The sequence below is a fragment of the Epinephelus fuscoguttatus genome, linkage group LG20, assembly GCF_011397635.1.
Source record: "Epinephelus fuscoguttatus linkage group LG20, E.fuscoguttatus.final_Chr_v1".
NCBI lineage: Eukaryota > Metazoa > Chordata > Actinopteri > Perciformes > Serranidae > Epinephelus > Epinephelus fuscoguttatus.
Window position 1 is genome coordinate 1,679,871 of NC_064771.1, and position 23,233 is coordinate 1,703,103.

Genomic DNA, 23,233 nt, shown 5'->3' on the forward strand with positions numbered 1-23,233 from the left:
GATCCCATGGATAGTCAATAATGACACATTGTTACATGAACCCAGTGAGCATCACGCTTCCCCCAACAAGCACAGTAGGCAATCCTCCAGACACAGCATCTATTGATGACGCAGCAAGCACCTCTGCAGCATCATATGAAGTTGTCTCTAACACCATAAAACTTCATAGAGTCAATCTCCTGGAGGAGATGATTAGCCAGTTCAAAGATCCAGCACTCCTCAAACACCCCCTGAAATACACCTACATTGATGAAAAAAGAGCGGACGCAGACTGTGTCTCAAGAGATGTGTATGCTGCATTTTGGACAAAGTTCATGGACCAAACAGCTGAAGGGGAGGGCCTAAGGGTTCCATCACTGTCTCCTAAATGGCAGGAAGAAGAGTGGAAATCCATTGACCGAATTCTACTGAACGGATTTCAACACCATGGATACCATGCTTGTCGCCGTGCCCCTGTTTTTACAGTGTCACTTATTTTTGGTGAAAATGAAGTCTCAGATGATATGCTGTTTGACAGTCTTCTTCTGTACATAAGTCAGTCAGCTCAGGCTCTGATAATCACTGCCTTAAAAGAAGATCTTGTAAATGAGGACAGGGATGAACTACTTGATCTTTTGGATCGCTTGGATGTAACAACCCTTCCGACTCAAGGGAATTTGAAAGGCATCCCTCTAAAAGTGCCGCACAAGCAGCTGATCCAAAAACCAAGATATGCAGCAGAAAAAATGCCATTAATTGCTGGCCACTTCCTAAAAGAAGCATTTATGAGCCCACAAGATGTCCTTCAAATGTATGAGGATAAAAAGCAGTCAACAAGAAAGCTTTTGAAGTTGCTGGATAGATCTCCTAACACCCAAGCAGAGAGCCACAGCTTTCATTTTCTGCAACAGTACATCAGAGGACTGGATGATGCAGGACTCAGAAGGATGTTAAGGTTTGTCACAGGGTCAGATGTTATCTGTGTCAACAAGGTTGAAGTCCCGTTCACACCATTAGACAGACTGGCATGAAGACCAGTAGCGCATACCTGTGGGCCAGCCCTGGAACTGCCATGGACATACACTTCCCGGGTCCGTGAGAAGTATTGTTTAGATCCATTCAGCATGTACTCACAAGGTAAAGCCATTGTAACATGAAAAAGGAAAGGAGGAATTACATTTAGAAGAAACATGTATTTAAGGTGGCAAAATGTAGGCCAATAAAGACTTGAAGAATTCCAATAATTAATGCACCAATAACAAAGGCAGAGAGCTTATTTTAGGGAGATGAATGCTCTCCTGAAAATAAGAGGTTGAAATACTTTGAACAATAGCTTGACAAAATTAGTGTTAAGAGGAATATGTTATCAATAAAGCAGCATTAATCTGTCTGTAGAGTTGCAGCAGTCCATTGATTTTAAATTGATAATCAAATTAATAGTCATCTATTTTGATAATTGTTTAATCAGTTGGAGTATTTTTTTTTTCTTTAAAGTCAAAATTCTCTGATTTTTGTATCTTAAATGTGAATATTTTCTGGTTTTATTACTCCTGTCTGACAGTAAACTGAATATCTTTGAGTTGTGAACAAAACAAGACATTTGAGGACATCATCTCGAACTTTAAGAAACACTGATCAGCATTTGTCACTATTTTATGACGCTGTATTGACCAAACAATTAATTAATTAAGAAAATTATCAACAGATAAATCCACAGTGAAAATAATCATTCGTTGCAGCCCTACCTGGCTGTTGTGTTTCTGAGGTACTCTTGGACATTTGTCCAAGTTGTATCTGTTAGAGTAATGTTTACCAAGTATGTTGAAGCAGTATGGTATCTGTCTTTGGTTGAGAGCTGGAGATGCACATTGATGTTTATAATTATAGAAATACACAGCTTATTATTGCCTTACAAGTTTGTTAAAAACAGGCCTGTTCCTGCTGCATAACTCCCTCAGAGAGCAATGAGTTGTGAGGTGATGATTTGTATTTGTACTACTACTGTGTTATTTTTCTGAAGTTGTTTTTGTCAAGTTTTAGTTAGTTGTACTGACTTGAACAACAGTCTATAGTTTTAGAATATTTTGGGGAGACACATCACTTTGTGGAATTGTTCAGGCTGCTCTACATGTTACAATGGTTGGAAAACTGTAAATAAATCCACTGTTGCACCTTTCAAACTAAATATTCATATCATCACATCATTTTCAGTCTAGCAGAAAATTTCATTTTTTATCCTGTGTGTTCATTGGGGATGGGACATTAGACATGCAACATTTTAGAAGTTCCCAAAAATCTGACATTAAGTAATGTTGGCAGAAATATTCAGATTCTTTATTTAAGTGAAAATACCACACTGTGAAAATACTATGGTAAATGGACCTGCATTTGTGTAGCGCCTTTCTAATCATCTAGTGACCATTCAAAGTGCTTTTTACACTACAAGTCACGTTCACCCATTCACACACACATTCATACACTGGTGGCTACCATACTCCTTGTATACCATACCATACAAGATGCCACCTGCTACTCAGTTTTAACACACTCACACAGCCATTGGGAGCAATTTGGGGTTCAGTATCTTGCTCAAGGATACTTCGACATGCAGCCTGGAGGAGCCTGGGATCGAACCGCCAATCTTTCGATTGGTAGCCGACCCGCTCTACCTCTAAGCCACAGCTGCCCCTATCCGTGACACTCGAGTAAAAGTCCTGCATTCAAAACCTTACTTCAGTAAAAGTATGTTAATATTAACAAAGTAATGTTAATCAAATCGAATCAATCAAATTTTATTTGTATTGCCCAATATCACAAATCTTAGTTCGCCTCAGTGGGCTTTACAATCTGTACAGGGTGCAACACCCCCTGTTCCTGTAGACCCCCTGAAGAGTAGTCAAGTAGGCAATCTACTGTCAATGGTCAATGTTTTACCATTATATCTGATTAAATTGAGGGAATCTCTTCTCACAATGAGCAGGACACAGCACTGCATTAACGCATGTCTCCGCACTCGCCGTGAGCCACATCTGTCTATAGCACACTATGAGCAGAAAACAGCGTCTCAGGTAGCTAAGCCTTCAGGAAGAGAAAAATGTATCCAGCACCATCTGAAATAGGAAGCTGGCTCTCTATGATAAAGCAATGGTACTCAGCTGTTGCCTAATAAAACGAACATTATTATATTATCTGTTATTAAATGAAGGTATGACGGGGGTGAGACCAATTTGCCTGGGACGGAACACTCTGTTCACGTTTCACAAACTGATCTCTGACTTAGAGACTACACAGGTATGAAATAAGATTTAAAAAAAAAAAAAAAAAAAAGAACACAGAGAGAGTAGACTGAAATGGTCTTTTGTCAGTCTAGGCAATCTACTGTCAAATGGTCAATGTTTTACCATTATATCTGATAAAATTGAGGGAATCTCTTCTCATGATGAGCAGGACACAGCACTGCATTAACTCTTCTCCCATGTTGGGCTAATTGTTGACCTTAGGGACATGGCCCCATTTTGATAGTTTCAAAGGGACAGTTCACCCCAGAGTCAAAAATACACATTTTCCTCTGGTCTGTAGTGCTATTTATCTACATTGTTTTGGTGTGAGTTGTTTTGGAGATATCAGCCATAGAAATATCTACCTTCTCTGCAATATGAGAATGAATGGCACAAGTTCTGTGGTGCTTAAAGCACAAGAAAAAGAAAAAAAAAAATTTGGAAAAAAAAAATTATGACTCGGTTACTCAACATAATCCACAGACTTGTTGTGAGTAGTTTCATGTAGGAACTACTTTCTTTCTATTAGTTCCGGTAGATTTTAAAGTAGTGAAGAAGATTCAGATCCATTTAGTTCCATTATATTGGAAAGAAGGCCGACATCTCAACAGCTGATATCTCCAAAACTCTGTAAGTCACACCCAAAAACATCTAGATGGATAAACAGCACTACAAGTAAGAGGAGAAATGTGTGTTTTTGATTTTGGGGTGAACTGTCCTGTGAGCAGGGTACAGGGTAAATATTTTGTGAAACTCATTTACAACAACATATGAACATATTAGAGGGGGTGACTTCAAGACAGAGATGCGGGAGGAAATGGAGTGTATGTGTGCGTGTGTGTGTGTGTGTGTGTGTGTGTACATTTTTCTTTATTCTTTTTTTTCCTATATTATATATTGGTGCATTGTATTGTAGATTGGTGTATTTTGTATTATATATCATATATTTAATCTTTTTTTTTATAGTTTTCTGACTTACTTTTATTATTGTACTTTATTTGTAAATTTTAATGTTTTTGGCAATATTGTTAATCTACAGTCATGCCAATAAAGCTTATTGAATTGAGAGAGAGAGAGAGAGAGAGAGAGAGAGAGAGAGAGAGAGAGAGATGTAGTTTGCAGATACACACATGCAGGGACAGAATGAGAGATATAAGGACAGAGATCTGCTAACATACCTTGATAATGTTCAGACAAGTAAACAGCATAAGCTGCTTGTCCAAGAAGTCTCTAGAGAAACAGTCATTGTCCTTCAGTTCCTGGAGACAATTTATCTAGGACTGGGCATGATGCATTCTCAAAAAGGCCCACCAGCTGATTGTGATTACTGGAGCCAGAAATATAAGAGTTAGTGACGTGACGATCTGCACTCCATTGTAGGAATCTCTGCATCTGTGCCATTGTGACATTTTCTGTTCCCAGATCTGCACAGATTCTGGAAGCTGTCCCCATCCTCTTCTCAACTTCTGCTAGGAAATAACCAGCGATGATCTTGGGGTTGCTGTTTGTTAAATAGGCATGAAGCCACACTATGAGTCTTGAAAAGCCATCAATTGCTCCATTTATACAAATACCAAACGGTAACAGCAGGATCTCGCCATGTCTCATCCAAAGCATGAAGTAAAACTTTATCAAATCGTGCAAATGAGCGACTTTCCTCAATTCATCCACTTTCTGCTCACTGTTTCATCATCCCTTCATTACTATAACGTGAAACCTTTCACGTTTTTAACAACATAATTTATCATGTTATAACGTGAAACTTTTCACGTTCTTACAATATAAATGATCACATTATGACGTGAAACTTTTCACTTTTGAAAAGTAACTTTTATAACTTTTGTTATAACGTGAAAAACTTGTTAGAACAATAAACTTTTCAAGTTATAACGTAATACTGATCCACTATTTCTTTCCTGATGTGGCAGCAATACGCATTCGTATAAAATAGTGATCATTCATCAAAATCTGATTATTCTACGTCTCAATTTAAAATTTGGCCAAAAATAAACCGTTTGCACGGACTAACCAGCAAAGAGTGAAAAAACGAGGCTTCTTTCAACTCCAAGATTTCCTCTAGGCCTACAATTTTTAAATTTCAATCATAAAAGAGTAAGTTTTAAAAAGCTAAAAACTAATTAATGTGGAAGGAGGGTCGTGCATTTTCCACCTGTTACTCAAAGAGGTTTAAAGAAAAATATATGTAGCATCACCAGCCACCCCCTCCTCTCATTAGTAAACAGCCCCTAACTTGGTCCTTTACAAACGTTTTAAATACAAACACACACACACACACACACACACACACACACACACACACACACACACACACACACAATGTAACGTTATAAACAATTAGTTAGCTTACCATAATACAGAAGCTTTAGCTTTTGTAGCACTCGATAGTTAGTTCCGCGTGGCCTATCAGTCTTCATACGTCACAGTCATGACTACACGTATCGATCAAATATCTAACTATTACACTATCGTAACCTTAGCTAATAATGCCATTTAACGAGCTAAACTCGTCAACCAAAACTTGGCTCGTCGCTCTGTGATGGAAATAATTTCCATGGCAACTGTGCGTCTGTCAAATTATTCCCCAGCTACAATAATAAACAATGGTTCCTGCGCGCCGCAGTATAATAAAACCAGCGACGGAAGCGCGCTCACGCGATTAATGTAGAAGCGCTTCAGAGGGAGGCAGTCAGCAGCATCACGACAGGTACAGTCTCATTAGTCTTTTCTTTTTATTCAACGCTTTATGTTCATGTTTGTCCGTGTTTCAAGCCTGCTTGGCATTCGATGGATGGATTTTCCGGGTTATGCGATAACCTCAGAGTAACAGGTAGGCAGGAAAGCTGAATGTCACGCGACCAAGAGTAAAACAGATGGATAGAGATGAGTAGCTTATATATGTATGTAAATTGATGTTATTATATAGCTAACTGTGTCACAAATGCGTACAGAGTTAGAATCGTTATAACATGTTATTATCGCTGATGTCTCCTAACGGTCAAACTGGACCTTCTCAGATCAGCCATCTGCTCCGCGGGGATGCACATTAAAGACATACGCCTCGGTCCTCACGTAGGCCACCGGGTTTTGTCCGCACTCGCCGTGAGCCACATCTGTATACAGCACACTATGAGCAGAAAACAGCGTCTCAGGTAGCTAAGCCTTCAGGAAGAGAGAAACGTATCCAGCATCATCTGAAATAGGAAGCTGGCTCTCTATGATAAAGCAATGGTACTCAGCTGTTGCCTAATAAAACGAACATTTATATTTCCTGTTATTAAACGAAGGTATGACAGGGGTGAGACCGATTTGCCTGGGCGGAACACTGTGTGCACGTTTCACAAACTGATCTCTGACTTAGAGACTACACAGGTATGGAATAAGATTTAAAAAAACAAAAAACAAAAAAAAAAACAGAGAGAGTAGACTGAAATGGTCTGTTGCCATCCATCTTACCAACTAACAAGACAAGAAAAACTAAGAGTACTATACTAGACGAAAAGTTTTCGGAGTGGATGCTATTTCACAGAGAGAGTGTTAATCGTCGGCTCATTTCCTAACTCTCGGGCTGGTGGAGTCACCCTACTGATGCAATGAGCCTGCACAGTTGTAGACTGTTGTGGCTGTGATGTAGAAGAAGTAGCCGGAGTGCCTACGTGCGCTCGGCTGCATACATGAAGCTGGTGGGGTCACGCATCTCAACGTCATCATTTCTCCGTCACTCAACCTTGGGATTTCCTATACGAGCCTGCTAATCAAATCAACTCTACGGACAAGTCTGCTCACATTCTCTAGAACGTCTGCCAGCGTGGAGTATGAATTGAGAAATACCGGTTTGTGGCTGGTTCCGCTCATTCGAATTCGACGGTGCCCCGTTGTATAGTTACAAGATGTAGTCTGGAGTTACATCTTTGTGAAATAAATATGTGAAATATTTTGTAATAAACCTCGCTGTCAAGGATTTTAATGCCGCCAGCACCGTTCTAATTCCGCTCTTGTCCGATGAACAGAATCGGGTGCAGTCAGGTACATTAGGACATCAGGTAAAATGGGACAAATACGGTTTTACATCTTTGGCTCTCTAAATATTGGTAGCTATTCAGCAAACATATTATTGCATTGCTATTTCAGATGTGCTTTACAGGAAACAATCATTTTTGACTGGTCAGAGATAACTATGATGGGCAGCAAAAAAGGTAAGGGACTGTACTTTACTTGTCAGAGGAGATGGATGGCTGGTGTGTGACTTGTTTTTTTAGACTTTAAAATTTACCCTTTGATGTTTAAAGTTAAAAGTTAGAAGATGAAGATGAAATCCTGGAGTTAAAAAAAGGCTTGGTTTGGTTGGCTCAGATTTTGGTTGCATTTTTTTCTGCCGAGGCCTTGACCCACATGATGTGTCCAAGGACCATTGAAAATTTGAAAACCTGACTCAAATTTCTGTTTTTACACTTTATGGCGGTGACAAATGGAGTAATTGTGGCATTTAAAAATACAAATAAAACATGTCCTCAGGTGAGTTTTGAGGGCACGCTTTCTTTAAAAAATGTTAACATTTTTATTATTTTTGTCTCTTAAAAAATATTAAAGATGTTGCAGTCCATGTAAGCCACAGTTGTCCAGTATTAGCCATCAGTGTCACACACATGCAAGCACACACACGTTTGTCCACTGTAGACATTAAGGCACCAAAGAAACAGGCAACAAAAGAACATTAAGAGCATGGCAGACAAATTGGACAATCTTTTCAAATGAATGGTGTTTATTAAATTAGTGACTTAATGAATGAATGAATGCATAAACTGATAGAATAACGATTAAACCATTTAAAAAACAAACAACCAATGACTGTCCCATTCTACCTGAACATGTCATGGGACATATTTACTTTATAGAAATATCAGAGATACATAATGGTTTTAAAAGTAACACTCAAGGTAGTCTTCAGAGTTTTAGGTTCTTTTCTTGGTAACCTACTAAACAGAGTCCTAAATTACCTGACTTTGCTGTACAAGATTTTGGTCAGAGGCCTGGTGGATTTAATAACCAGGGGCCTCATTTATAAAACCTGGCGTAGGATCCATACTAAAAGTTTACCTATGCTGAAAAGCTGAAAAGTGCATAAGCAAAAAAAAAAAAGTCGGATTTATAAAACCATGCCTACGCACACCTGCAAGCACTTTCCCCTTATAAATCACAGTCCAACCGGAAAGTTGCGCAGCAGGATTTGATTCATGTTCCTCCCTCTCCACACCCGCAATTCACCATGTATGGTCATGCAAATTACCTCATGAATGTGTTTTGCATATAAATAGGCATGATGGATCCACGGCATTTCACGCTGAATCATGGCAGCAACCAGAAGAAAGAGGAACTTTTCTGAGACAGAGATCGAGGTGCTTGTGGATGAGGTGTCAGCGAGACGGGAAACTTTATTCGCGGCCATTCAAGTGGCATTACCAACAAACGAAGCCACTGAATGGCACGCCAGGCCACGGCAGTAAGCGCGCTGGCACAGAGCGCAGTGTCGCCAAATAAAAAGAAGTGGTCGGATTTAAAGGTGGAGGCAAAAAAAAAGTGGCTTTGCACCGCCGGAGTGTGGCGGCTACAGGTGGGTCCAGAAAACACATGAAACATGCACATGTGGTGAAAGTTCTGAAGCACTGAGGGATGGCTGTGATATCCCAGACCTATTCGCACAGGATTTATTATTAATTTCTATTTCCTGAATAGAACAGAAATCTATAAATTGAATTTATATCAATAGACAATAAAAGAAATAGGCATACCTGTCGGATAATTCCTCTGAACGAGCCCGTTGCTAGGAAACCCAACGCTGTCAGCACTTTAATGTGTGCCGGTATGGCGCGGTTCCGGTGGGTTGGTCGCTCTAAAATTGGACTCAATTCAGCAATCAGATCCAAGAGCAAGGCTCTAGGTAGTCTGAAACGGCTCATTAGCCAGTCATCATCATGAGCCAGGAAATCTTCCCGATCTCGGAATACCCTCTCCAGTCGGATCCGTCCATTGGCATGGTCTTCGAGAAGTGCAAGTGCATCCATTGTGCCTTATTGCGCACGGCTGCCACTGAATGGCTATTTATATGCGCTCTTTCCATTAACCAATCGTTCTCACCTTGTCACAATTGTCTCCAAAATGTGCTTAAGCAAGGTCTGTAGTTTGCTTAAAGTTACGCACATTCCTACGCTAGTCTTTTTTTTATAAATCCCAATTCTTGCGTAAGAAGTTGCGTACGCACTTCCAAGCCCGGTTTTGTGCGTAAGCAAGCTTTATAAATGAGGCCCAGTACTTTTGCTCACAGAATGATGGGGAAGATGTATTGGATTTTTGACATGGATCCCTCCATAGCAGGGAATGTCATGAGCGTTTGCCCCACTTGTCTCATTTGCTTTGTGAACTTGGTGAGTGTGTCTGACTTCCATGGAATGTATTATGGGAGGTCCTGCAGGAACATGGGGTACTGGGCTGCTTCAGTCCTAACATTACTGCAGTGACTGCTGTGTTTGAATTCTTTGCAACACGCACATTCTTAGTGGATGACAGGCAGTGTTGGAGGGTAACTAGTTACTGAAACAGAGTTACGTAGTTAAATGATAAATAAATGTAATCTGTCACTGTTACACAAGTTACTGTGGATGGGATGGGAATCACGATTTGCTGCTATCACAGGTCACAACACAATATTATTGCAATTTTAAATGTTCTGTGATTTGCCAAGTACAAACGTCACAAGTAACTCCTTGGACTTAAGAATGAACTGATTAGATTTTGATGGTCAAAGGTCACTATGACCTTGTCTGTCTCATGCTTGTGAACGAGATATCTCAAGAACATCCTTAAGGAATTTTTTCAAATTTGGCAGAAATGTTCACTTGGACTCAACAATGTCCTGATTAGATTTTGGTGGTCATAGGTCAAAGCTTACTGTGACCTTGCAGCCGTCTCATTTTTGTGAATGCAGTATCACCAGAATACCTTGAGGGAATTTTTTTCAATTTGATGCAAACGTCCACTTGGACTGAAGAATAAACTTATCAGAATTTTGTAGTCAAAGGTCAAGGTCACTGTGACCTCACAAAACATGTTTTTAGCCATAACTCAAGAATTCTAATGCTAACTATGACAAAACTTCACACAAATGTCTACTAGGATAAAATAATGGAGTGAAGACTTTTATATCCAAAAGGTCAAAGGTCAACGTCACTGTGACATCTTAAAATTCTGCATAAAACACTTTTCTGGCCATTACTCAACGTCATATCTCAGGAACAGAAGGGAAAACATTTGGTCAGATACTTTATTGATGACATTCATCTTGGGTGTCCACCTTGAAACTGTGCTGATTGTATAGATCCTCTGTGCTGCCGGGGGGAAGATGTGTGTGAAGCATCCATGTTTTCACAGACAAAGATGTAAACTTTAAGAGAAACTTGACTGATGTGCAGCGGCCATGGGGCGATAATACTAGTTTGTATTTAATTTACTGCTGAGTTTTAAAGAAAGCATTCCTTTGGGTGTGGAAGGCATGTTGTCTTTCAAATTTGCTAAAATTACACCATTAATCATAGGCAGAAGCTGTAAAAACAGAAATTGTCATTATTTTTCAAATGTCTGACGGTCCTTGGACGCATCATGTGTGCCATGACACGCACACTTTTGTCAGAAAAAACATACTCAAACCTGAGCTTCAAATAGTGTTATTTCATCAAAATTACTTTATTCTACTTTTACCATAGCGTTTGCACGAACTATCCAGCATGCATGACCAGAGTGAAAAACCAAGACTTTTTTCAACTCCAGGAAGTTGTTTTATATGTTTAACCATAAACCTTTAAACATCAATGGTTTAAAAATCTGATTACTTATTTATGGTGGAGGGAGAGTCGTGCATTCGCCAGTCACGCAAGGAGGCTTAAGAAAAAATATTTGTATCTTTGGGGAGGGTTGAAGAAAAAAAAAAGACCCCAAAATTGGGGTGCTTGCTGTTATAGAGGCTGTCAAAAAGATTTTTCCTTGTACTGTCTCCCATTCTGCTTTGGAATCTGACTTAACCCTTCAGTTATAAACTGTAGACTGCTTCATTTTGTTGGGATCCTTGTGGAGTCCTTTCAGGGAATTCCTGAGGCCCTGGACTGATTGTGGTGAGGACAGCCCTGATGAGGTACAGTGTAGTGGCTGCTGATTAATGTGGCAAATGCTACAGAAACTGCTGAAATGTTGAGCTGGACTTAGCAACTGGAAGACTGGGTCACTTTAGCCAGATAATATATTCTGATCGAAAAAGTTATTTAGTGTTGGAATCACTATTAAAGCTCCACTATACAACATGGCAGACCAGTGCAGTCATTATAAACATAAGTAAATTGCTACATACACACAATGCAAGATAACATCCAAAGGCATTTCATCTGCAGATGGGGGATGAGAAATGACCCCTGTGTGATAGCTTCTGTGTGTGTGTGTGTGTGTGTGTGTGTGTGCGTGTGTGCGTGTGTGCATGCGTGCAGGTGTGTGCGTGCGTGTGTGTGCGTGTGTGAGCGTGGAATGTAAGGGTCTTATTTTAGTATGGGTGCTGATATATGGGCCTCCTGACAGAATGCTGCATGGGTCAAACTGTGGTCATGGAAGATGTGGATGCTGTGGGTGGGCCTGTGGGAGGGGAATTTTAGGGAAGTGATCAAACTTGTCTGATTTAGTCAATGCCACTATGAAACATCCTGTTAGGGACAGGCTGATGTCACAAATGAGTGCAATGAAGACATTGTTTTAAGGGATAGATTTATTAGGGTAGGGTTGTATGGGGTACTTATCCACAGTGAGTATATCACCTACAGTAGATGTCAGCCAGCACGGCCCCAGTTTGGGGTAACAGGCTAGAGTCCAACCCACAGGTTAAGAAATGTACTGCTGTGGAGGGGTCAGCGACAACACTTATTTTAACCACCTAAAGAAAATCAGTATCATTTTAAGTGTACACTGTATTGAGAATATTTTCACTGCTCCTTCTTACTGTCAGCCGGCGATTTCCAACAGGAAAATTAAGCCATTCTATCGCTCTCTTCAAAGCCAGACTCCACTGAGAAAAACAATGATTTCACATTGCTGAACATAGGGGCTGCTGATTGACCACCACCTTTTAAAACTATTATGTTTGTGTTATTGTGTGACTTTGGCATTTAAAAGGATTAGTTCAGATTCAACAAAGTCACACAATGACACAAACCAACTAACGGATCAAGGAAGCAGTAGACCAGCTGCTCCTGTGTTCAGTGAGGATATATTACTGTTTTCGTCAGTGGAATTCTGGTGGCTTTGATGAGCGCATTGATGGGGAACTGAAGATGTTAACGGCTTTCCTGTCAGAAGAGGCTGTCTTGGCAGAAAGGTAAAGCAGTGAAAATACTCTCAATATAGTATACACTTAAATTGCTGAAATACTTCCTGTTGCTGACCCCTCCACAGCAGTGCATTGCTTAGCCTCTGTGTCAGCACTCCAGCCTGCTTCTCCAAACTGAGGGCATACCGACCAATATCTGCTGTATGTAATACACCGACTAACGATAAGTGGGCGATAGATATGGGCGAGAGTTCCCCTGAATCTCCAGGCTCTGCCTCCTCCATGGTGGACATGATGGCCGGGTTTAGGAGTTGCTCAAAGTGCTCCTTCCACTGCCCGATGATGTCCCCAGTTTGGGGAGGCAGTTCTCCTTCTCTGCTAAGCACAGCCTGAGACAAGCCCTGCCTTCCCTTCCTGAGGTGTCTAACGGTCTGCCAGAACTTGCTTGAGGCCAACCGAAAGTCCTTCTCCATAGCCTCCCTGAACTCCCCCTGCACCCGGGCTTTTGCTTCAGCGACCACCAGAGCTGCAGCCCTTCTGGCCTGGTACCTGTCTACTGCTTCAGTAGATCCCTGGGCCAGCCAGACCTGAAAGGCCTCCCTCTTCAGCCTCCCTCATCACTGGTGTCCACCAGCGGGTTCTTGGGTTGCCGCCACAACATGCGCAGACAACCTTCATGCCACAGCTCCTTGCAGCCGCCTCCACAAGGAGGCTTTGAATATGGACCACTTGGATTCCATGTCCCCAACTTCCTCCAGGGTTCATGAGAAATTCTTCTAGAGGTGGGAGTTGAAGACCTCACAGACAGGGGCCTCAGCCAGATGTTCCCAGTTCACCCTCACTACATGTTTGGTGGTGATCAGTTGGCAGCTCTGCTCCTCTCTTCTTCTGAGTGTCCAAGAGACATGGCTGCAGATCTGATGATACAACCACAAAGCTGATTATCAATCTTTGGCCTAGGGTGTTCTGGTACCAGGTACACTTTGGAGCCTCCTTTCCAGCACCTTATGCTTGAACATGGTGTTTGTTATGGCCAGTCCATGAGTTGCACAAGGTACTCCGATCTGCTGTTCGGTGCATACAGGTCTGGCTCCAAGGAGGGGCCCTGGTGTCCCCATACCAGGTTAGGTGCCTAAGGTCCGAAGTGCCCGTTTTATCAAAGTCTTCTTGAATCGCTCTTAGTCTGGCCCCTCCCCTGGGACCACTTTGCCGACCCTACCTGGGGCTGTTAGCCCCGGACAACACAGCTTCCAGGTTCACAGGGACACGTAAACCCCTCCACCATGTTAAGGTGGCGGGGTTCTCTGAGTATTATTATTATTATCATTATTATTATTATTATTATTTATAATAAAGTAAAATTTATTATGGATTGTACGTCAGCAATGATTATACTAATATAATATGCTATATTAGGCCTACAGCGGAGGAAACAAATGGAAATTAAAGCTGTAAGCAGCTGTGATCGGGCCCTCGCTCCCCCATGCAACCACGGGGCCTGGGGCATGGGGGGCTGTGGCGCAGAGCGAGAAGGGAGAAAAACCCTGGCAGGAGCGAAAAACACAATGTTTCGTTCATCCACCAGGTGGTGCTACGAGCATAACCAGATTTGGGCAGGTGCGTTCAGGGGTGGACCATCATCACACGTGAAGTTTCGAGCAAATCGGACAATGTCAATGTATAATAGATGGCATTTCCTGTTTCCACAAGGGGGCGGCATGAGCAAGATTGCCTACGAGCATATGGAGGCATTGAGGGCGGGGCTCTTATCATGTACAGAAATTTTGAAGCAGTTTGGATGAAGTATGTGGGAGTGAGAGCTGCTTCAATATGCATGGTGATGCATCAAATATGGTGGTGCCATGGAGGCCACGCCCCTTCGCATAGAGACAATCTTTTAATAATTTTTGATCAGCATGGTTTCTGGATGATCTGTAAGAAACTGGAAGTCGATTGGATGAAGGACTAGTTGATTAAAATACAACATGTGAAAATCACGCCAAAATGACAAGTCAAAATCAAAATGGCCGACTTCCTGTTTGGAGTAGACCATTGGTGCCACAGACTTTTATGTGCGTCTGGACAACATACACGTGTACCAATTTTCATGTTCCAACTCCAAAAGAAACCCTGTGGGGAGGGGTTTTTGAAAATTTCAAGGGGGCGCTATAGAGGCATTTTGTCCCCCCCATGGGCGGCGTCCCTATCAGATGCAAGAGCTCACCATTCTTGACCTATGTATCAATTTTAATGAGGAGATGAGGTCGTTGAAGCCATCAAAAAGCCAAATGTATTTCATGGCGAGGGCGGTGCCATAGCGGTCACGCCCCTTGACATAGAGAAAAGCTTTTAATAACTTTTAATGGTCTCAGGGTGATCTGTACCAAATTTGAAGTTGATTGGACAAAATCTGTAGGAGGAGTTCGTCAAAATACAAGGTGTCAAAATCAAAAAATCGCCACCAAAATGAAAAGTTTAAATCAAAATGGCCGACTTCCTGTTTGGAGTAGACCATTGGTGGCAGAGACTTTTTTGTGCGTCTGGACAACAGACACATATGTACCAATTTTCATCTTACTACTCCAAAAAAAAACCCTATGGGGAGGGGTTTTTGAAAATTTCAAGGGTGCACTATAGATGCATTTTGTCCCCCCCCATGGGCGGGGCCCCTATGGGATGCAAGAGCTCGCCATTCTTGACCTGTGTATCAATTTTCATGAGGATATGAGATCGCTGAAGCCATCAAAAAGCCAAACATATTTAGTGGTGAGAGATCAATAGTCGCCACGCCGCCACATGGACACCATTAGATGTAGCTTCACAGCGTTCATAAGGTAGCTTCACCAACTTGTTCTGCATGCATTAGAAGTGGAATGAAGTTGATGCGGTCAAGTTTGAGGCATCAGTACATGTTAAAGTAAAAACTGGTCACTTCCTGTTACCACCAGGGGGCGCTATGAGTAAGGTGGGATATTAATATATCTGGCCGTTCAGGGCGGAGCCATCATTATGTCCAGCAAGTTTGAAGCTGCTGAGATCAAGTATGTGGGTGTGAGGTCCGTTTGAAATTCGATGGCGAGAAAACGAAAAGTCGCCAAAGTTTGTCATGCCCTAGCGGCCACGCCCCTTGACATAGTGTAAAGCTTAATAACTTTTGAACAGCATGTTGTCAGGATGATCTGTAGCCAATTTGAAGTGAAAATCGCCGTAACGAAAAAATTCTAAACAAAATGGCCGACTTCCTGTTGGGATTTTACCATGACGTCAGGAGACTTTTTTGTGCGTCTCACTATAATACATGTGCGTACCAAATTTCGTTTGCCTACGACAAACTAACCCCAATGGGAGGGGTTTTTGAAAATTTGTAGGGGGCACTATTTCGGCATTTCGCGTCGACCATGTGCAGCCGCCCAAAAATATTGAATTTCGGATCCGGTCGGACGAATGTGGAAAGTTAGAAGCATTTTGAAATTTGAGAAATAATAATAATAAAAACCCGAACAAAAACAATAGGGTTCCCAACACCGCTGGTCCTGGGAACCGCGTATGCTTGCATTCGCGGTTCCCAGGCCCCGCGGGCTTGGCCCCCTAATAATAAAAAATCCTTGCATTTCAATAGGGTCCTTGCACCGCTAGGTGCTCGGGCCCTAATAATAATAAAAAATCCTTGCATTTCAATAGGGTCCTTGCACCGCTAGGTGCTCGGGCCCTAATAATAATAATCATAATAAAAAATCCTTGCATTTCAATGGGGTCCTCACACCGCTAGGTGCTCAGGCCCTAATAATAATAAAAAATCCTTGCATTTCAATAGGGTCCTCACACCGCTAGGTGCTCGGGCCCTAATAATAAAAAATCCTTGCATTTCAATAGGGTCCTCGCACCGCTAGGTGCTCGGGCCCTAATAATAATAATAATAATAGTAATAAAAAATCCTTGCATTTCAATAGGGTCCTCGCACTGCTAGGTGCTCGGGCCCTAATAATAAAAAATCCTTGCATTTCAATAGGGTCCTCACACTGCTAGGTGCACGGGCCCTAACAATTAAAGCTGCAAGCAGCAATGAACGGGCCCTCCCAGTCCGTGCGCATCGGGCATGCTGCCGTCGGGGGCCATGCACCTGGAAGTCTTGTCAGCTGTAATAAATAAAAAAATAAACGTTATCTCTTACTTACATTTCCAGTATACAGGTAGGCACCCAACCCACGTATGTATTTTTCTAAAAAGTAGAAGCTTAATACATGCCCAATGGTTCAAGGTCTTCTGACTCTTTCAAAGTTGACATGGTGTCTCTTGCTCAAAGTATGAGGGACAAGAAGAGGTTGAAAGTCGATGAGTTTTGAAGAGGATTTGAAGATTTTCCAATTTACTTTCGTTCACACTAATTAGACTGCCACCAGAGCGCCACCTATTGGCCGATTTGCACTGAATTTTGCACAATCCCTCATCGGGCCATGGAACACAATTAGCAAAAGTGTTGTGGTAATCAGACTGTTTGGTCAAGATATGAAAGTCTGTTTTGAAAACAGTGTGCAGGAGTTTGTTGTTTTCTATTTTGGGTGTTTTTTGGACGATCAAAATTCTTTTAATAACTTTTTGTCAGGAGGGTCCACAGATGCTACATGCAAAGTTTGGTGCAAATCGGTCAAATCACCTCGGAGGAGTTCGAAAAAATACGTTTTTCATTTGTCGCGATTTAGCGAATGGAAAGTTACTGCGAAAGTGGCCGTGGCTTACACCACACAATTCAGTTGAATTCAGAGAACACGTAAATAGAAGGTTTAGCAATGTGTGACATATTATGTGGGAGTTATTAGCCAAAAACGCTTTTGCATTGAAAATAGCGCCACCTGCTGGTCATTTTTGGTGTATGAGTTACAGGGACCAGTCCACCCCTATCAATTTTATTTCCATGAGTGCTATGGTGTTGGCACAGTGCCAAATATTAAATTAGATGGCCACCAGAGCACCACTTAGTGGCGTATCGGTAAGTCCTTCATCAGATATCCTCAGGAGGGCATTGACAATAATTATACCAAGTTTTGTTTTAATCCGCCCAACCGATGTTGAGATATAAAATACTTCAATTTAAAGAGCGCTACCTTGTGGTCATCACCTGAAACTTTGCACAGAGCCTCAGGGGCTCATGGGGAAGCAGTAAACTGAGTTTCATGTCATTCGGACCCACCAATGTGGAGATATGCAACACTTCCTGTTTAGAACTAAATCTGCAGGAAGTTGTTATTTAATAACTTGAGTATTCTTTGGAATATCAAAATTCTTGTAATAACTTTTTGTCAGAAGAGTCCACAGATGCTGTGTGCAAAGTGTCGTGCAAATCGGTGAAATTGCCTAGGAGGAGTTCGAATAAGTAGGTTTGCGACATTTTGCGAATTTGCAAAAAAAAAACGGTAGGCGGAAATGGGCGTGGCCTATATCACGAGAATCAGCGCAATTCACTGAACGCGTGGGTATAAGGTTTTTGAATGTGCGACAAAATATATGGGAGTTATGAGCCAAAACGTACTTTCCTTAATAATAGCGCCACCTAGTGGTGGAAATTCAGGACGACAATAGATTATAAAATTTTTTGCCAGGTGTGACTTATATTCCAAGTTTGGTGAGTTTTGGGGTATGTTCAGGCAGTGAAACATGCGATCATATGGGCGGAAGAAAAAAAATATATATATAAATAATCGGGAGAAAAACAATAGGGACCTTGCAGGTCTCCTGCTCGGGCCCTAATAATAAACAGCGCGATTACAATAGGGTCATACGGACGACTTCGTCGTCGTTCGGGCCCTAATAATGCCCTTAATTACTCACATACAAGAAATCCGATACATTTAACTCCTCAGAGCTGAATCTTTGAGCACCAGTTTGTGACAGACTTCTTGAGGTAGAATGTATGAATGCATTGTATGAGAGAAAAGTGTGTATTCTAGCAGTGTGAAAATAAGCAGCAGAGATAAAAGGCTGTGTAGGAAGTGAGAGGATGTGTCTGCGTGTGGGGAAAGTGTATGTGTGTGTGTGTGTGTGTGTGTGTGTGTGTGTGTGTGTGTGTGTGTGTTTTCTGGCAGTGGGGGAAATCCTGTTATAATAATTATGCTTAGTCATTCTGAACTAGCTTTTATAATAATGACTTTATGTATCATCTGTAGTCACTTGCTGTTGATCTGTTAAGTTGTTGGGTAAATTTTGCCTCTGGGTACATTTTCTCTCGTTGGTGGTTGTGTCAGAGGAGTTAACCATGAAGTAGCGATACACACACACACACACACACACACACATAAATGTCTGGTAGATATTTACTTATTGTACTTACATTTTTTTGTTTATATTTCACACTTGCTTCGCCAAACATGTTTCCCTGGCCAATAAAGCCCTTTTGAATTTAACTCAATTAAACCTCACTGTTAGGGTTGAACAATCTTGGATTTTTTGCTGATATCTGATATGCCGATATATAAAAACTAATTTTAGTGATCATCAAGTACCTTCTGTTAGGGCTGGACGATTATGGCAAAAATAATAATCAAGATTATTTTGATTGATATTGAAACCATGATTAATAAACACGATTATTCATTGATTTCAAAACTCAACTTTAAATATAACTTAAAAGAACAGTCAGAAATAAATTACTAACAAGTAAACAAGTAAAAAAAAATAAAAATAATAATAGTAAATTAAAATAATAATAGCAATAAAAACAATAAATAAAAATAAATACTAGGGCTGACCCAAAAAATTCAAAGCTTTGAAGCTTAATTCCATGGCACGGGATTGAAAAAAAAAATTGAATATTCGGCCTTTTTTGTCCTCTCTGAGTCTGGTGTCAGTGACACATGCTGCTCTGAGTGAATGTGAATATTTTTATCTCAATTCTAGGGTTGCAAGAAACTACCTTTTCGCCATAATTTGTAAGTTATAAATTTTTTTGGACTTTTTTTTTTCCGGTCGTGTTGCCTTGGGGGGCAGACACGACAGCGTGACAAACTTGGCAAAAAATTTCCTTTTGCTCAACGTCCGTCAACTTGAAGCCAAAATGTTTCCAGATGACTGAAGTTGTTGCTACCTTCCTTCTCAGGCTGCCTTTCTGCCATGTTCTCAATCGCTTGCTCCACATATTATTGATCCACACACGTCACACGCTTGCTGCTGCTGCACATAACACAGGTGCATTCACAGTGCTTTTCCAGCACAGGAATTTACATACACGCTGCGCCGTGCAGCGCATTAATTGTTTTTCTTAGATTATAATGTTTTTATGATCGTGAGAAGCCAAAATCGAAATCATGATTAAAATTCGATTAATTGTCCAGCCCTACCTTCTGTAGTGGAATTGACCTCATATTATGCATGCATACTCTGGCCCACCAGCAGATGGAGACATGAAATACAATACTTTTCAATATATGTAATATGTATTCATTGTGCAAAATAAGAAAAAGCATTTTGGCCGATTCATTTTAATTTTAAGGCCAATATCGTCCGATGACGTGCCCATATTATTGTGCATCCCTACTCACTATACTAAAAGGCAGTGCGCTTGTGAAACACAACAGAGTGTTCAAAACTGTTTTCATTTGAATAAACATTTTGCTACATTTTGTCAGGAATGTAGCCTGGGATTCTTCTCCATAGGCAGCCACAGCCAAGTGATTGCTAATATGTGAAGTGTCATGTCGTTCCCTAAGAGTGGGAGATTGAGGTTCCAAAAAGAAAAGAAATACAGAAAGAAAAGGAAAGGGAAAGAAAGCAAACTGACTTTGTAAAACAGTTTTTCAAAGTGCATGACAGAGACATGGATCAAGATAGGAGGGGCAGGCAGCCCATAGAGACTACTTTTGCACAGGACCAGAATTTGGTGCTGCATCCCTGGTAAATGCATATACTGAGTTAACTCATTTTAACAGGCAGTATGTTTACATGACATTAGAGAAAATTAGTATTGTGTTAGTCCGACTTAAACTGGACTTTATCATGCTCCACAGTTTCCATCCCATGCTTTGACCTGTAAGTCAAAAGCCCTGTTTCCACCGAGCAGTACGGTACGGTTCAGTTCGGTATGCGGTTTCACTGCAAAAAGTTGTGGATAGTACCAATGGAACCGTTCCTATCCGTTGCCATTTTTGGTACCCCTTCTACTGGGGTACCTAGCACACAGATCTGGTACTAAAAGGTGGAGCTGTGAACACTGCAGTCCGTTGATTGGTCAATAGCAGATGGTCACTGTGCTCAGGGCTGAATTGTGTCTGGTTATCAGGTAGAAGCCACTGTTCATATCATGGAGAGTTTAATTAGTAAACTGTAAATATGTAATGAAAGGATGCTGGAGAAAAAATAACTTGTAATGTTACTCAATGCACGAGCTGACGACATGACTCAATCAACACACCATAAATATTCCATATGACAACTTTGACCATTACTTTAGTTTTTGTATGACATAAACTTTTAGTAATGAGTGGATCTTTAAGCGTTTATATGTATTAATTTCGGCGGGGTTATGTGAACTGTATATATTATAATCCTCACTCTGAGAAAAAAAAGGGTCGCGTAGCATTGGGTCAACGCAACACTAAACTCCTTAGCTTGACTGAGAAGGATTAAATGCACAAACTATTTTTAAATATCCCATGGAGAGAGACTCTCACTGCAGCCTGTTTTCTTTTGAGCTATTTTGTTCTGAAAATGTCGGCGTGCAGCCTCATTCTGTGGACGATAAACGAGGTGCAGACTTTCCTGTGTGTCACCGATAATGAGGAAATACAGTGAGTGCTGGACGGAGCAGTGAGTGACAACAACCCCGCCCACATTTAAAGGTACGGTTTGCAGAGGAAACGCTAGGGTCTAGGTACCATGTCTGAAGGGTAGAAAAATTTTGGTGGAAATGGGCTAAATAGCATTAAATGTGTGACAGAAAAAGAAGCAGGTAACAACATGGTGAAATCTACATCCAGAGCTGTGCATTTTTGGAAGAACAAGGAGACGCAGTTCATGCTGTGTCAGCTGAAAGACTTCAATATTTCAAAATACATGGATGGGAGTTAAACACAGAATGATGTTTGTTTGATCTGTGACGTTATAGGTCAACCGGAAAAAGGTTCAATACTAACTAGCTGAAAGGGGGCATAACACCATCTATCGTAGCAGAGTTGCCTTGTCGAGCTTTAACCGTTGCTCCACTTAACTGCACATGGAAATGTACTGAGATTTTCATCTTGAAGGAGGGTCAGACCTCATTCTATCTACATGTTTTATGTGTGAGTTCTGGGGATATCATAAATAAGACATCCTGTAGACAAACAAGCGGACATGGATGAGGAGGTTCGATATTTGACGTATAAAGGGCGAAAAGCAGAACAATGTTTTCTAAATCAAGACGTGTCAAAACCAGGTCAAAGAAAGGTCAGTCACACCCTGAGGGAAGTCTCACACACACACACACACACACACACACACACACACACACAGCTGTGAGGTTGTTGTTGGCGAGTGTTGATGCAAAGTGCTCCCAAGAACTGCAGATGAGACTTTCAACATCAGTCACATCAGTGTAATACTGGCAGTGCCTCTTGCAAGCAATTAATAAGCATGTTTTACAGGACTATTGTGTCGACTGGTATTTTACTTAATCTTTTACTGCACTAAAATCTGACATTATTCAGTATATTCTTCATCATGGCTAAGGAGGAAGCTTCATCTGTCTTGACAAGCTGTTAACAATAAATCATCTCTGCAGATACCATGTTCCCACATATACATCCCCCACTGGAATGAACACACCCCACCGCCTCTCCTAGATGGCACACACACACACACACACACACACACACACACACACACACACACACACACACACACACACACTGCTACACACAGTCTTAAAATAGAATTAATTCTGCAAATAAAAATACAACCTCTCTCACAAATTCAAGTCTCAAAACCAAACATGTCCAGTGAACTAATGATGGTAACTTGCAGTAACAGTAACTACAGTAGCTGGATGACCAGTAACTAATGCACTGTTCTGCATGTACATGCACATGCAGAACAGTGCACGTGTATACATGTTCTGAATGTATTAACCACACGCACGATTAGAGCTTATTACTTGTTCATTATTATTAACTGTTCATTATTTATGAAGGGGGAGGGGGTGGTGCAAAAAGATGGAGGCATGTCAAATAATTCTTTAAGCACTGGGGAGGGGCTTGTGATTTTTATTTTGGCCTAGGGGAGGGGCATACAAATTTAATCGGTTGTATTCTGTATTTATTTTGTTGCAGATTTTTAAAAGAGAGAACTTTGGGTGTGATAAATTTTGACATTTTTTTTTAAGAAAACAAGCCTTCCAAACCCACCCGAATACATGTTTTCTTTAAAAATAAAAAAGCCAAAATTACACCATTTATCATAGCCAGAAAGTTTCCAATGGACCTTGGACACATAATGCGTGATGAACACTTCTGTCAGAAAAAAACATATATAAATCCGAGCTTAAAATAGTGATAATTCATCAAAATCACTTTATTCTACATCTCATTTAAAATTTGGCCAAAAATAAAGCATTTGCATGATCTAACCAGCATAC

The 23,233-nt window shown here is 41.0% G+C and overlaps 2 protein-coding genes across 10 annotated transcripts in view; one reads left to right on the forward strand and one right to left on the reverse strand.

Moving 5' to 3' along the window:
- ccdc57 (coiled-coil domain containing 57) overlaps positions 1-5,837 on the reverse strand; it is a 148,179-nt gene extending 142,342 nt beyond the window's left edge. For all 8 annotated transcript variants that reach the window (XR_007448177.1, XM_049563881.1, XM_049563882.1 and 5 more), the window contains exon 1: positions 5,626-5,837. Coding sequence is in view for 6 of the 8 variants with exons in the window: in XM_049563881.1 (XP_049419838.1) it covers positions 5,626-5,628 (3 nt within the window). In the remaining 2 variants the exon portion in view is untranslated. The remainder of the gene's footprint in view (positions 1-5,625) is intronic.
- Positions 5,838-5,870: 33 nt separating this feature from the next.
- The window catches only part of slc16a3b (solute carrier family 16 member 3b), a 39,186-nt gene continuing 21,823 nt past the window's right edge, over positions 5,871-23,233 (forward strand). The window contains exon 1 of one of the 2 annotated variants that reach the window (XM_049563897.1): positions 5,871-5,982. The gene's annotated coding sequence lies outside the window, so the exon portion shown is untranslated. Of the gene's footprint in view, positions 5,983-7,161; positions 7,319-23,233 lie in introns of those variants that run through there. The other variant, XM_049563898.1, reaches the window with a different exon arrangement.